General features: G+C 36.0%; 1 protein-coding gene across 1 annotated transcript in view; it reads right to left on the reverse strand.

Moving 5' to 3' along the window:
- Window positions 1-14,501, reverse strand: part of LOC131572569 (otogelin-like protein) — a 90,583-nt gene that overhangs the window by 46,723 nt on the left and 29,359 nt on the right. The window contains exons 22-25 of the mRNA XM_058825818.1: window positions 14,429-14,481; window positions 13,582-13,744; window positions 10,381-10,488; window positions 9,307-9,445 (exon numbers count right to left, since the gene is read on the reverse strand). Of these exons, the coding sequence (XP_058681801.1) occupies window positions 9,307-9,445; window positions 10,381-10,488; window positions 13,582-13,744; window positions 14,429-14,481 (463 nt within the window). The remainder of the gene's footprint in view (window positions 1-9,306; window positions 9,446-10,380; window positions 10,489-13,581; window positions 13,745-14,428; window positions 14,482-14,501) is intronic.

Below are 14,501 nucleotides of genomic sequence, written 5' to 3' on the forward strand. Positions count from 1 at the left end.
TTGCAAACTAGGGTGACCATAAAGGCCAGGACATCCTGGGAGTAGGGTAGAGATAGATTAGACCTATCTTCCTTTTGCTTTAATGATGGTTTAGTTGTTTTCATATATAGCTACAAACAGAAGCACAAAAAAGCTCTAAAAATACTGAAAAAAAAAAATTACAGTAGTTTAAAAAGTAGAATTTCCTTTCTATTTCCTACATATATTCAGAGATTCCTTAGCTCTGTTCAGATGCAATATTTCAGGAGATTTTATGGAAAGTCAGAATTAGCTTGGTTGCAGTTAGGTGGCTCTCAGTTTCTTCTGAAGGAACTTAACATTTGAAACTTTTACTTCTAGTGAGCTTGATCTAGGAAAAGCAAAACATTTTAACCTAGATTTAGGAAGCATTTGGGCATAAATATATAAGTTATTTTGGACAGCGGACAAATGCCTTGACATCTAACTTGTTCTTGCTCTATTAGTTTCCTGTGCCATTTTACTATGGACTTGATCTCCAGATAATCAGTGAAAACACATTAATTATGCAAAACTCATTTTAATTTACACTAAGAAGTGTCTTTTATTGAAAGGCTTCCTTTGTTTTGTTGGTGCACTAATTTCTTCCACACCTTGCCAGAATTACATATACAGTCCACGTAACTTTATTTGATCCCTGTTTTTGCATTCTGCACTAATTTGTATCAGCAAATGTTCTTCCCCACAGCTATTAAAACAATGCAGCAATATTGCTTGAAGTCAACAGATGGCACTGAAACACACTGTCTCAGTTTGGGAAGAAATCCACATGAAAGTTGGGAAAAATATTATGGGAAAGATAGTGGGTGATCCTCTTACACGAGAGAGAAAAGAGAGAAAAGGAATAGTAATAGCACTGTTTTTTCCCACTGATGTCATCTATTTTTATACAACTATTGAAAAAAAAATAACCAAAAAACTCATCTAGGAACTAAGAACCTGAGAGCCAAATTGTTTATGCAAATGCAGATTAATTTTCTTTTCCTTCACATCTTCTACATGGCTGCAGATTATTTTCACTCTAAATATGGCAAAGAAGCTTGCAGTACACTTGTAAGGTATGAGATATTTCTAGCTTTGAAGCACAGCTGAGTAGAAATGGGGGAGAGCAACATGACTGAGCAGATTCACCGATGAAAATTCAAGAGAAGTGAGATTATTCCAGCTACTGACTTATCCTCAAACAACTTCCAGATATTTCCTAATGCATCCATGATGACTTTCCTATTTCTTTAAAAGTGACTTCTGAAAACGATATATCTCAGGCAGAATAAATTCTCAAAAACTCCAAAAATATGTATGACAACTATCTATATGTATGTGTATATACAAGCAACAGGAAAAACATATAATTATATAATATCTTCTTTATACATAGGTTTTTTTCTAGCAGATTTTGATGCAATATAGAGCTGTTGGGTGTTCTGAAGGTTTGTCAACAATAAAATCCAAACCCTTTTTTTAAAATCTAATAATAATGAAAATACATGACAGTAAATATTTTACTTTATCTACTTTAAACAGAACCTTGCTCTAACTCAATGTTTCTTAATTTTGAAAACACTAGAGAGAGATCACTGAAAAATTTTGATTTTCTTTTTTCTGAATTTTAAAGAGAACTATATTAAAAGGTTTGAAAAAAAATCATTTAAAACATATTTCCTTTTGCTTAATTTACTTAACTTTGCCTGCTTATGTACTAGATTTAGCTTTTACACAGGTAATGCAATCCCTTTCTAATTAAAAATGAGACCTTCTGAAGACTGAAGATTTGGGAACATTTGAATATTTGTTACCAAGTGACACATTCTGTAATATGAATTATTATTAATTACAAATCAGCAGCACAGTTGGTGGTGTTAGTTTTAATATCTAAGAACGTATTTATATATATTTACATGAGACCTGTTAGTGTTGTTTTATTAATAAGTGCATGATAAATATAAATATTATATTGTTGTTGTAATGATAAAGTGCAACAGGAAAATAAGGGACAAGAGCTCCAGCAAATTATTGCAGAAGCTAGAAAGCTGCAACTTCCACAAAGCTTTTATGTTTTTCAATATAAAAAAAGTTGTGTGTTCATTTACACTGCTGAAGTTTAGTTTTTATATATTTAGACAAAAAAAATCAAACCCTCATACCCTGACCCAAATCAGAATAAATTTAATTCACAGTTCTCATAGCTGACCAACACCCAGAGTCAGAGGCCATACATACATAAGCAGCACCTGAGGTGACTTGCCCGAGCATCCAATCCCTCCAAACACAGAGAAGGGCTGGGTGTTACTGCTGCACACGCAGCTCTGAAACAGCAGCACACCATGCTGGGCTTTGCTCATCTTTTCCTACACTGCATCATCAACAGTCCATGAAGCTGTGCCCACCAGAGGCTCTCAGACTCAGCCAGCCATTCTTACAAAAAACTGCCTTTCAGGCAACCATAAGAGTAAAACATTCTGGGGTCAGTATAACCGAAGGGCTTTTGGATGATGAACATTAATCCAAAATCAGAAATTCAAAGCAAAAGGTCACCAAATAGCAAAGTCCTCTGAAAGGGCATCCAACTTCTGAATCACACTATGCACACATCACCTCCAGACTGCCATTCTCATTGTAACGAACTTTTCCCCAAGCCTTTCCTGGAAGCCCTCCATGCTAATCTGCACAAATTGAAAGAAATCTTTCCTTTGTTGGAAAATAAAAGTGATTCATTCATTGCATAATTTAATGGTCTGGAGAATCAGGTGGTGGGGGCAGAAAGGCGTATAGAGGTAATTGAGTCTGAAATCATTGATCTGAAGAAAATGGAACCAGAGTATAAATCCATCGCCAAGTGTAATCAGATCTTTTGCAGGAATAGAACAGATAGAAAAACAGGTACAGCTGAAGACAGGATGGAATGGGATGTCTCCCTGAGGGAGCTTGCTATTGACCCTTACAGGACTTCCAGAGACCCAAAAGAAAGCAGGCATCCACAAAGGTTTCCCCTGAAATCATGGGACTGATGAAAAACAAACTGTTGGTATTCTTTGCAACTAGAGCAGGACAAAATATTCACAGTGAACAGTTTTTTTTTTTCCCTAAAATGTAGTCTCTTTCTTTTTTGGACACAAATTTTCAGAGAACACATAATTATTTCTACACAGTTACTACTGCTATAAATAATTTGATAAGAAGTTGGTGGAAATATTTTGTTACATCATTTACTCATGAAACTACATCCTGGAATGTGGCTTGATGATTATATATGCTAATCAAAAATTTAAAGGCCCTTTGATTGAAATACCCATGTACAGCTTTATTCCCTGAAAAAATGAGAATTACTTTTAGAGTCTGGTGCCCAATTTTAAATATTTGTAATTTCAAATTCAACATTATTTACTTTCCCATTAAAATCTCCAGAATCTATTAAAAGAAACTATTTGTCTTAACTATGAATAGTCAGCTTGACAATATTGATTAACCATGAACGTGCAGCTTTAATCCTCTATAGGGTTACTGATAGCAAGAAGAATGTATTTATTTTACAGTCTATGAGAGAGACCGTGCCAAATATTTAATTCTACATATTTGCCAATTTCATGGATCTACAGTCCAGCTACCCGGCAGAAAAGATGTTGAAAAGGAGCTGCACTAAAATTTACAGATACTCAATAAGGGAGAATAGGATAAATCCTAGTTCTGACTTCTCAGATGTGCCAAATGAATAACTGAAAAATTGTTGCTCTCTGTGTGATTGCTTCAGCTTATGCCCTGTCATCATCTAAAAAAATTACCACTCAAATATATGCACAAATAATGGCTAAAAGATTATCAGCACATCAAACAACCTCTTGTATTAAGCACTCCAATAAAAGTAAAATTTACTAAGAGCCTTGAATTTGTTTCAAGTTACTTGTTCAAGTTACAAAAAGCTCTGGAGACTGCTCAGCCATAGGAGAATCATTTGGGAAACTATAGTGGTGGTTCCTGAGGTGATGCAGGTTTTGCTAAATGAACTTAATGAAGGGGATCCTATGTAATTAATGTCTGCTGACCCAAGAGAGTTACATCTGCACTTCTAATTGGCATAATGGTTTGATTATTTGATCAAATGGCTCAAAATGGTTGTTGCTTTCATAATCCTCCGACTTTGGCTTAAAAAGAGTTTTCATGATCGCATCAAAAAAGCTTAAAAAGGCGACTTAAAAATACTCAAACCCCCAATGGGAGGTAAAAAGAAGTGAAAATATTTTTACCACTAACTTTGAATTTAAGAATAATCTATGAAATAGGAATATTTGAGGATGAGGCATTAGTTATAATGACCTTCATCTTTCAGGATATAGGAACAAAAGTGCTCATTCCTTTCTGTGCTTTAGGACCTTCATGACAACCTAAGGTTAGTGGAAACTCAATGTTAGTGGAAATACTTCAGTGGGGGTTTTGGGTGTTTTTAAAAAGGCAGATGAACATTGCAACAAATGAGAGGTCCCTCTCATTTGAGAACATTATGATGGGTAGTTTATCCCTTTGAACTCCTGCTTGAAATCTGCCTGAAAGCAGAGAAAATATTTTTTTCTGAGAAATGCTACTAATAATTTGGTTTTGGGAATATTTTTTTCTGAGAAAAATTTTTCTTCTGTTTCACAGAAGAGAACATGTCTGAGGGGCTCCAAATGCACTGACCCTACAAGCCTCAGTAAAAATGCTGAGCTGCGGGACTGAAAACCATCACAGAAATAACAGAGGACAACTCTTGTCATAGACATCAATTTTACCATAAGGGGAGAAGTTTATGAAATAGGTAAGTGGAAGAAACAGACTGCAACTAATAAAAAGTTAGCCAGAAAAATAACCCCATCTTTTGGAGGAAAGAATGTAGCATTATCAAATCAGTAAAATAAGGCAATAAGCAAGAAAATGAAAGAAAAAAGATATTTAAATATTTTCAAGTAAGAAACTGTTTGACTTTAAATTTATTGTTCATATTTAGATTATCAAAGTGAAGTGTTTACATCATCTACACTGATAAATGAGTTGGTCTACTAAGATTTTTTCCTTTTCATCTTCAAAATAACTGAGATTTTTAAATGTTAAAAATAAATATTAATGTCTTCTCTGTGAATGTCATTCATCTATACAGGGACTTCACATCTCAGTGTGTAATGTAACTCCTAACTCTTTGATAAAAGGGAAGTTATCATTTCATGAGACTTTACTGCCCTAATATTCTTAATTGCTGATCTAAATATTTTTTGTCCAATGGAGAAATCTGTTGAACTTGTTATAAAGGGCTTTTTCATACACTTACAGTCACCTTAAACAAAAAGGCCTGACAGGAGACACTGATGTTGAAAACAAGTAAGTTTCATAATTGGCTGAAAGCTTACACCTGATTTTTCTCCCACAAAAGCACAAGGGCTCCTTATTAAAAACATAATAAAGGTAAGGATGAGTTCTTTGTTTGGTACAGTGGAATATGATGACAAATTAAAGAGATGTTCAAACAGATCGGATTTAGGAAGGCCAACAGCCACATCAAACAGTGAGGGCTAATAACATGGATGGGAACAACACACTATTATGCCTCTGGGGATGATGGATTCAGATTATAATTCTTGCACTCAGTCCTATATCTGGGAAGAGTTCAAATGCCAAAAAACTGATTGTAGCTATGACTTCCCTTATTGCCCTGCTAAAACACCTTCAGGGTATTTCTGTTAGTAGAAACAAAGCAGTCCACTGCTTACAGGAAAAAATTAAAGGATAAAAGGGAAAGGACAAACTCATTACAGTTTTGTATATACAATACTACAACCACTTTAGCTGCTTCAGTTTCAGGAGTCTGCTGAGCATTTCATGTAATCCATAAAAATCAGCCTCACAACAACACTGCAAACTAGCATTAAATCAATGGAATGTGTATTAGCAGCTGTGAAATCTGTGATATCTTACAGGCAGGAAATGAAGCACACAGCACACACCCCCATGGCAGGGGGTTTGGACTAGAAGACCTTTAAACATCCCTTTCAACCCAAAGTATTCTATGATTCGATGATTGTGTTAAAAAAAAAAAAAAGGTTTGTAGAACAGGTTTAGGTGCTACTGCCTTGGATAGCTGTGCCTGCCAAGATGTTAGGCAAGGAATTTAAATTTTACATTTGTATATATACTTTTCCACCTTTCATCTGGCTTCTCTATTTGGATAACAAGCTGAAAGAGACAGGGCTCTCTTGCATACCTTCTCAACAAATAGTAGCTCAAGGTAGACTCATATTGCTTGGATCGTACTATTTAAAATGTCACAATATCAGGGGAAGAGGATTATAGAGAGAGAGAGACATGGAAACCTTGCTTTAGGAACAAAAATTACTACTTCAAACAAAAGCAGCTTCATCATGTTTCCATGTTTGCATATATAATGCACATCATTATAAGCACATCAGGATGTGGTACAAGTGTAGTGTAATTGTGTACATGTATTTACATGTACAGCACATGTGATTATCACTCAGCCTTCTATTATGAAGATGTACAATTGTGTTTAATTTCTTTTTCTCACTTAAAATTCCATTGCTGCATGATAGTAGCTAATTTAGTGCCTCTCTTCATGTAATGTAGTTACAGGGTTTTGTTCTCTGTTCATTGATATGCATTTGTTCATTGTTGAATTTCCTCTTTTATTTTATTATGCAGTGTTTTCTACCATAAGGTCTCTTACAACTTTTGTTTCAGCTGTTCTTACTGAATTTTTATCATCAGAATACTCTGCCTCAATCCTCACATCACATTTTCGAAATTGTTTCTGATGCTGAGTGCAGGTCTCAGCATGGATCTCTGTGGGATTTCACCAGGATTTCTCCCTTCTAAAAACAAAAAAAGGTCACTTATTCCTGTGTTTTACCCTAGGACTTGTAATTAGTTTAGCAGAGGGCAACAAAGATGATGAAAGGACTGGAACATCTCTCTCACAAGGAAAGGCTGAGGAAGCTGATCCTGTTCAGCCTCCAGAAGAGATGGCTGAGAGGGGACATCATCAAAGTTTTTAAGTATCTAAGGGAGGGTGTCAGAGGATGTTTCCAGGCTCTTCTCAGCCAAGCAACAGGACAAGAGGCAATGGGCAGAAAGAGATGTACAGGAAGTTCTGCTTAATATAATAAAGAACTTCTTTACTGTGCAGGTGACTAAGCACTGGAACAGATTGCCCAGAGAGGGTGTGGAGATAATGAAGAACTGTCTAGTCAGAATCCTGCACCATATGCTCTAGGATGACCCTACCTGAGTAGGAAGGTTGGACCAGATGACCCACTGTGGTCCATTCCAGTCTGACCCATCCCATATTTATTCTTTGAGAATATTTATCCAATTCTATGGGATGAGCTCTCATCCTGTATGAGAGTAGTTTCTAAAACATATTTTTTGAAATCTTTCTCCAAAAGGTCTTTGAGCTAAAATACACACATACTAACTTGATTATCCTTATCCATCTATTTATTTTCTTCACAGAATAACTCAGAAGACTCATCATGCATGAATTTCTTTTATTAAAACAGAAAAAAGGGGTGGTTCAACTCTTTCCTCATGGCAATTTCTCTTTATCAAAATTTCTGTTAAGTTCCTTCATATATAAATCAGACATATTGCTCTGCTCCTGTCAAATTCAGCCATTAAGTCCTTTTAAAGTATTTTTTCAACCCTGCCATCTTCCATTCCTCTGATTTCAGGGTTGCACATCACATAATTCATCAGTTACGTGGTTTAGTTCCCTCAAAACTCAGGGGTATCTTCCATATAATCTCATCCTTCATTTCTTTTTCTTTTTAATATCCCCCCTTAAAAATTCTCAAAACATTTCCCAGTCAAAAATCAGCCCACAGATCCATCTTCCATTCCAGACATAATTATGCACTTCCTAATATATACTAAAGAGTCCTTCAATATAGGTCATGAAAGCTTTCCATATACTAAAGAAAGAAAAATTGTAAACAAATTAGGCTACACCTTCTCACATGAGCTGAGTTTGGGAAAATAAATTATGCTTGAAAAGCTGAAAAAGGGAAGTCTGAAAAGCCGATCTGTGTAGGCAGTATTTTCATCGTTTGTGTCATGTTCACCTGAAGGATGGTCCATTGGCAGTGTGCCACGTGCCTTAATTATTTGGCTGTCAACTTTATTCTTGGATGCCAAATGCTCCCCACGGATTGTTTCCAGATAGGCTCTTTCTTACACAGTAGAGTGACAGGTGATATTTGATTGTAAAAGCCAAACATTCCAGTATCATACTAAATTTTGAAAAGGGAGCATGGATTTGTCTTACAAACCTCTCTGAACAAATGGCACAAGAATTAAGAAATTACAACCTACCTTTCCACATCATCATACAGGCAAAGTAACCCTTATTTTTTGCATCTTAAAGAAGAAAGGCTTGTACAAAGGTTCATATAGCTCTAAGAGTAGGAGCTTCATTGATACATGCCAGGAATTTGCTATGAGGTATTATTATCTTTTTCAAATCTCTCTTTTTTCTTTTTAAACACACACAAAAAATCTGGAACCAATGTATTTAATTCCACAATGTTTACGGTAGTCTTTGTTGAGAAGCTATGCTTTATTTGCTAAGTTAGACAGGAAAATTTCTAAATGTCTAAAATATTCTTCTAAACATATTGCAGTAACTGAGAACACTTAATCTTAAAATAGCAACAATTATAATAAACAAGAGTGGTTTTAGTAATAGACTATATTTTTAAATGTCAGTAATGGTATCTTTAAACAAAAAGCTAGCAATGTGCTCTAAGTGTGTGCTGCGAGGAACATTAGCATGTAGCTGCCAGACAATCTCAATGAATGATTTCACTGTTGAATTATGAAATCATCTTGTTTGATATTATTATACACATAAAATCCAGATCTGATGCAGGTCATGTTCAAGAAGAATTCCAAGAAGTCTGAGCTCATCACTAACCCTAGACCAAGCAGGGTTTATAGATAATTATTAAATAAATCTATGGATTATACCCAGTTCTAACAGTTCCTATAGTGCTATTCATTACTCATTGTGACAAAAGCATGCTTAAGGTAGAACAGAAAACATTGAGTTTTTCTCTTCTCTAAACCATAGAGATATGCAAGAGCATACCCACATGTCATTTTCAAACAGATGAGCACAAAATGTCATGTACAGGTTCTTCTTCCACATCTGTTCTACAAGTGTTTTCTTAATGCTTTTTTCTATAGATCAACTGATGTTCAAAATACTTGTTTTCTCATGGACACAAGAAACCATATGGCCAATCCTCTTACCTTTAGCAGGTAAGTTTGGCAGTCACTGACATAATCATACTCCAGTCCATCAAAGGTGTAATAATGTCGGTCTCCATAAATGGTGCACACAGCAGGGCAGGGGTAACTGGTGCAGTTGAAGACACCTCTCCGACAAACACTGCAAGGAAAACCAACAATCAGTGACTCCTCATAATGTCAGTAATTTGCTGGATATTTTCAAGAAAATGTTTTCTTGCATTCTTTATTTCAAATCATGCAGAAATTAGTGAATTCAATAAAATTCTCAGACCTTGAAACAGAGAATTGCTTCTGAAATTGTGAATTGCTTCTGAAGATATTGGGGATGCCATGGCAAGAAAGTTTTAAACATTTTGGCATCTGCCCATATGTACAATAAAAATGAATTAAAAATAAATGTAAAATCTATTTTTTATAAATTTTGATAAAGGTCAGCAAATTTTCAAAGGAAAATACCTCCAGGTGCTACCTGTAAGGTTTCAGAGTATCAGACAAATATGGCATGAGTTTAAGAAATTAATGCTGATCTTTTGCAAGATTACTTTCACAGCCATTCAGTGGCTTACACAAATTTGTATGAAAGTAGTGCTGGCATCCTCTATTTTTGCTTGTGTAAGTGTAAATCCTCAGTTGATTTGCCGGTGCAATTTTAACAGATTAAAAGCTGCCATTCCAATTTTTTTTTTCATTATTAAATTAACACTTAACTGAATAAAGATAGTTTGGCTAGAAAATTAGCATATCTCTCTTTTTCTCCTTGATGTCTTTCATTATATTCTATTCTGTAAAATACCACATCTTCATCTCAGAGACTAACAAATGTGTGTGAAGTTTAGCATTTGTTCTTGACTGCTTTTTAACTTGGATATCTTCAGCTTCCTTTCAAGATCTGAAAAGGCACTCACCCCAAAGTCTTCCTACTTATCCAAGTCTATCAGTAAGCCTAATAAAATATATATCCTGTAGCTATCTATAAACAAGCATCTATATTTTTTGATTTTCACAGTATTCAACACATTTTCTATATCAGTTTCACTTTGGCTCTAGATCCAGATGATTTGAAAATTAACTCACCACGTGTAACATGGAGTAGCTATCACTTCTCCTGACAGAAATTCTCTGTCTTTCCAGGTGCACGGACAACTGTCAGGAATATAACATTTCCCTCTGTGCTCAGCCATCCTTCAAAATAAAATAATTATTAAGATGAAAGAGTAAATCCAAAAGACGATCAAGGTAACTAAATGTGTCGTGTATTGTTGAAACCCCATCAAGGGCAACCAGTCTTCCATGCAGCCAAGGAAAATTGTTTCATTGGCAAAAGCTGTCCAAATCAAGTGATCTCCACTGTGCACAGCTGGAGACCTCACCAAGCTCACAGCTGCAGCTCTCCTTTTCTCTAGAAAGGGCTATGTTGGTGTGGGCTGCAGTTCCCATGCAGGAGTGTAGATAGTGTAGGTATTCCTGTCTGAAGGCTCCAGAGCAGCTGGGTGCCATGCGAGCTGCTGGGGCTGTGGCCAGACTGCCCTTCCCTCTCTGCTGCTCTCTTGTCCTGCTGTGCCAGGACAGCTGCTGGACTGCAGTGCCAGCTCCTCTGCACAGACAGCGTCTGTCCTGTTCTGAGTGCAGAACAGTAAGCCGGCCCATGGCACCTGAAGCGCAGTGGAGGTCACTTGCCTAGATAAGGGAAGCTGAAATAACTAGCAAGATTAAGACCAAACAGGTATTTAATGAAAAAAGTGTCAAATATAATTAGATCAATAACTGACCCAGATATATGGTCAACCTCATTCTGCTATCTCATTTCCACCTATTTAGCAATTTTAACTTTCTTAACAAAAATGCTCCTGACACTCCCAGTGCTGTTCTTTAGGAGAGCAATTCCTGGAGTTACCATGCAACACAAGGCTCAAAATAAAATCTAGACATTGTTCCGCTGGAAGTATAAAGGAATAGACAGTTTCATTTTCCTCACCCCATTACTACTTCATTAAACAGTAATCAGCTCTAAGTAAAAGAGTCAAGCGTTCAGAAAATTTCTTAAGGACTGGAAAACACCAGAACAGATGGCTTGGGAAGGTACTTAGTCTCAGCCAATAGAAGCTAAATGTCTCCCAAGAATAACATCAGTATTGCTGGTGCTGCCTAAAGGCATGAGAAAAACTTAGTCCTGTGAAGTCCCTTTCCACACTACTCTGTCCTTCTGCAACTGAGTTTAGCCTCATGTCTCCAGCTCAATGTAAGGGCAACTTCCAGTGTATCTCTGGGTGATGAATTTACTGTTATTCTCAGCTCATTTCCTCATGAAAATTTGAGCTGTTATATTATTCAACTTCTACAGTATATCAGAGACTTCCAGCATTTCTAATTCTTTGTCATCTCTTGAACTACTGACTTAAAGAACAACAAGCTGCTGTGTAAGAGCTTTAACAATAGAAAATGTAAACCAGTTTTATTTTAGGAAGACCATTTTTTGCATACTAGAGTCTATCATTTAATGGTTTTCCAAAGAAAAGGGTTTCAATACCATGCAGAACCTGCTTTACTTTTCAAGCACCATAAATACCCAGGATGCTAGAATAAGGTGCCAGTCTCCAGGGGAATTAAGGATTCCACCCCAAAAGTTTAGGTCATTCAATCAAACAATGGGTAGTGGTAGAAATAAGGTGGGAAAGGAGAACCAAAGAGAAGAATGGCAACTCAGGAGAGTTTAAAAAACTGCATTACAGTAAAATGTCCCACAACAAGTTTTTAATGACTTACCCACTTATATTTAATAGCAAGAGACATATTTTTAACATTTTCTTGCATTAAAAAGAGACTTTTTGAAACTAATTTTTACGATAGTACAGCTGGCCCTTCCTAGTTAAAAGCCAAACTCACGTTTTGGAACCATAAGGCTGAAAGGCATAATTAAGTACAATTTAATGAGAACATTACTAAATGTTCTACTAAGTGTTATACACTTACTTTTCAACCTAATGGCAAAAAGAGTGTTTATTCTCTTATGAAATAAAAATAATTCATGTGTTTTACTGTATTATTTGACAGAAACTTAGGATTTTGCTTGTCTGTACTCCTGTTATATTTCAGAAAACAATCAAGTAATAATTTGAAATGGCATGACTGTCAAAGCAAGGCTTTAGCTCTGTTTTTAACTTTAATTTTAGTTTCTTCAAATTTTCAAATGACCTTTCAAGTCAATACTGCTAGTTTAATTTAATGAAAATATCACCATGATGTTTCAGTTTATTACTAGTTTATTCATTTTACAGATTCATGTACTTTTTGTGCTTATAGTAATTGCTTATTCCCATAACATTAATGGTCCTGAAAGCCAAGTTCTCATTTGAGGCAGAGGTTTTAGAGGACTACAGAATAAGAGGCAAGAACTAGTGAAATCTTAAATAGGTATGCCTGAAATCTGTACGTTCACCAGTGCTTAGTCATCTATGAACATCACAAAGTGCTGGAAGGGGAATGGTGACAGTCTCATTTATACTCTGAGCTGTGCACAACTGATATGCTGTCAGGAGACCACTGGCTACACACATAGTGAAATAAAATGGAAAGTTAAGAAAAAAAGGGGAGCGCTCCATCTGAGATGAGCAGCAATTACAGCAATTTGCACAGCATATTTGACTCCTCAATCTGAAAGTGCACACAGGAGGTGTCAGGAGGGAATGGGAACAAATGGAGGAAGTGGTGATTGATCCTGACACAAACTACAATAGAAGTTTTTAGAATTTATACTTGGATTTGACCTCTGCCAGGCTCAGCAGACTGCTTCTGGGCACCAAATCCAAATACTGGAGCTAAGAAAACAAAAAAAGGACAGAGAGAATGAAGGGAAATAGGGCAGAAACCAGTCCATATACCTGCCCTCCCTGCCCCAGGCTGGCATCGACATTGTAAGCCTGAGCAGAAATTCAGGCGAGAAAAAGACTTGGGCAGCAATAAGCAGGAGCACAAATGGTTTACATCAAAATTTTTTGTCATGTTTGCTTTTACATTCAAATAAACTACAGGGTGCAAGTGGTGGAAACATCTCCTGTCCAGACAGTCCCAAATACCAGCCAATTGGAATGGTAGTAAACTGAATATCTTGATGGCTTTTTAGCTGTTACTGTGCCTCTGCGACAATTTATAGAACAATAGTTTCAAAATTAGAAGTGTGATACCATTGGAATTTATGAAGTAAAAAGAAATTTTCAGAGTCGAACAGTGGAAAATATGCATTTGGCTTGTGCTCCAGGTTGTTCCATCAAAGCTTACCCCGGGGGGCAAATGCAGCCACTTGCACAGGGTGGTGAGGGGACACAGGAGAAGTTCATGGCAAGGTTTGCACAAGAGATCCCACAATTCACACCCGCTGCTGGCAACCCAGGCACAGGAAATCTGCAGTCATAGTAGATTTTTCCTTCAGGGCATACATGAACTTCAAATGCAAAATGAAGGTTAAATAAGATCAACAGTTCTTTTACATTGAAGGTTTTCTATTTGTTTTTTTCCACAATCTATTTGTTTGGATACAAAGGGAGGTTACATTACAGTTCATATCAGAATGCAATTGGAATAATAGTCTGTAATATAATCTATATTACAGATATATAAAATTAATATATGTTCTAATATAAAAAACAAATAATATTAAGCATATGGATGCATGCATCCTGGATCTCAAACACAGTCCATTCTTAAGGATGGAGCCATTATACCTTAGGCAGAAAAAGCCCTTAGAGGTGGCATAATTATCAAGGTACCTCTAAATCTATTAGAAATATATTAAAAAAATTTACTTTCTACAAATTAAGGTCTTAAAGCTTCCTAAACACGGACAGTGAGGCTAATTATAGGTATTCCCATGTGAATACATTGACCTAGATGTCACATGCAATTATTTATTTCCTTTAATTTCCTGTGTGACTGAGTAGTACAATTTGTACTACAGAAAAAGGGGGAAAAAACCCAAGACTATTTGTGCTTCTAACTCCCTGTTTTAAATATGTTGTGATAAAAAGTATCTCATAATTTAAATACATATGAGGAGAAAACCAAATTACTATTCAATATCAAATTCTCTATTTGTGCAACTTTTATATGTGACAAGACTGTAAATTACCTATGTTTTCTGTAGTGGCTTCAATACATTTCACTGTTCCATTCAAACATTGGCTAGAAAAGAAAAGGAAACC

Source organism: Poecile atricapillus, chromosome Z, assembly GCF_030490865.1.
Source record: "Poecile atricapillus isolate bPoeAtr1 chromosome Z, bPoeAtr1.hap1, whole genome shotgun sequence".
Classification (NCBI taxonomy): Eukaryota; Metazoa; Chordata; class Aves; order Passeriformes; family Paridae; genus Poecile; species Poecile atricapillus.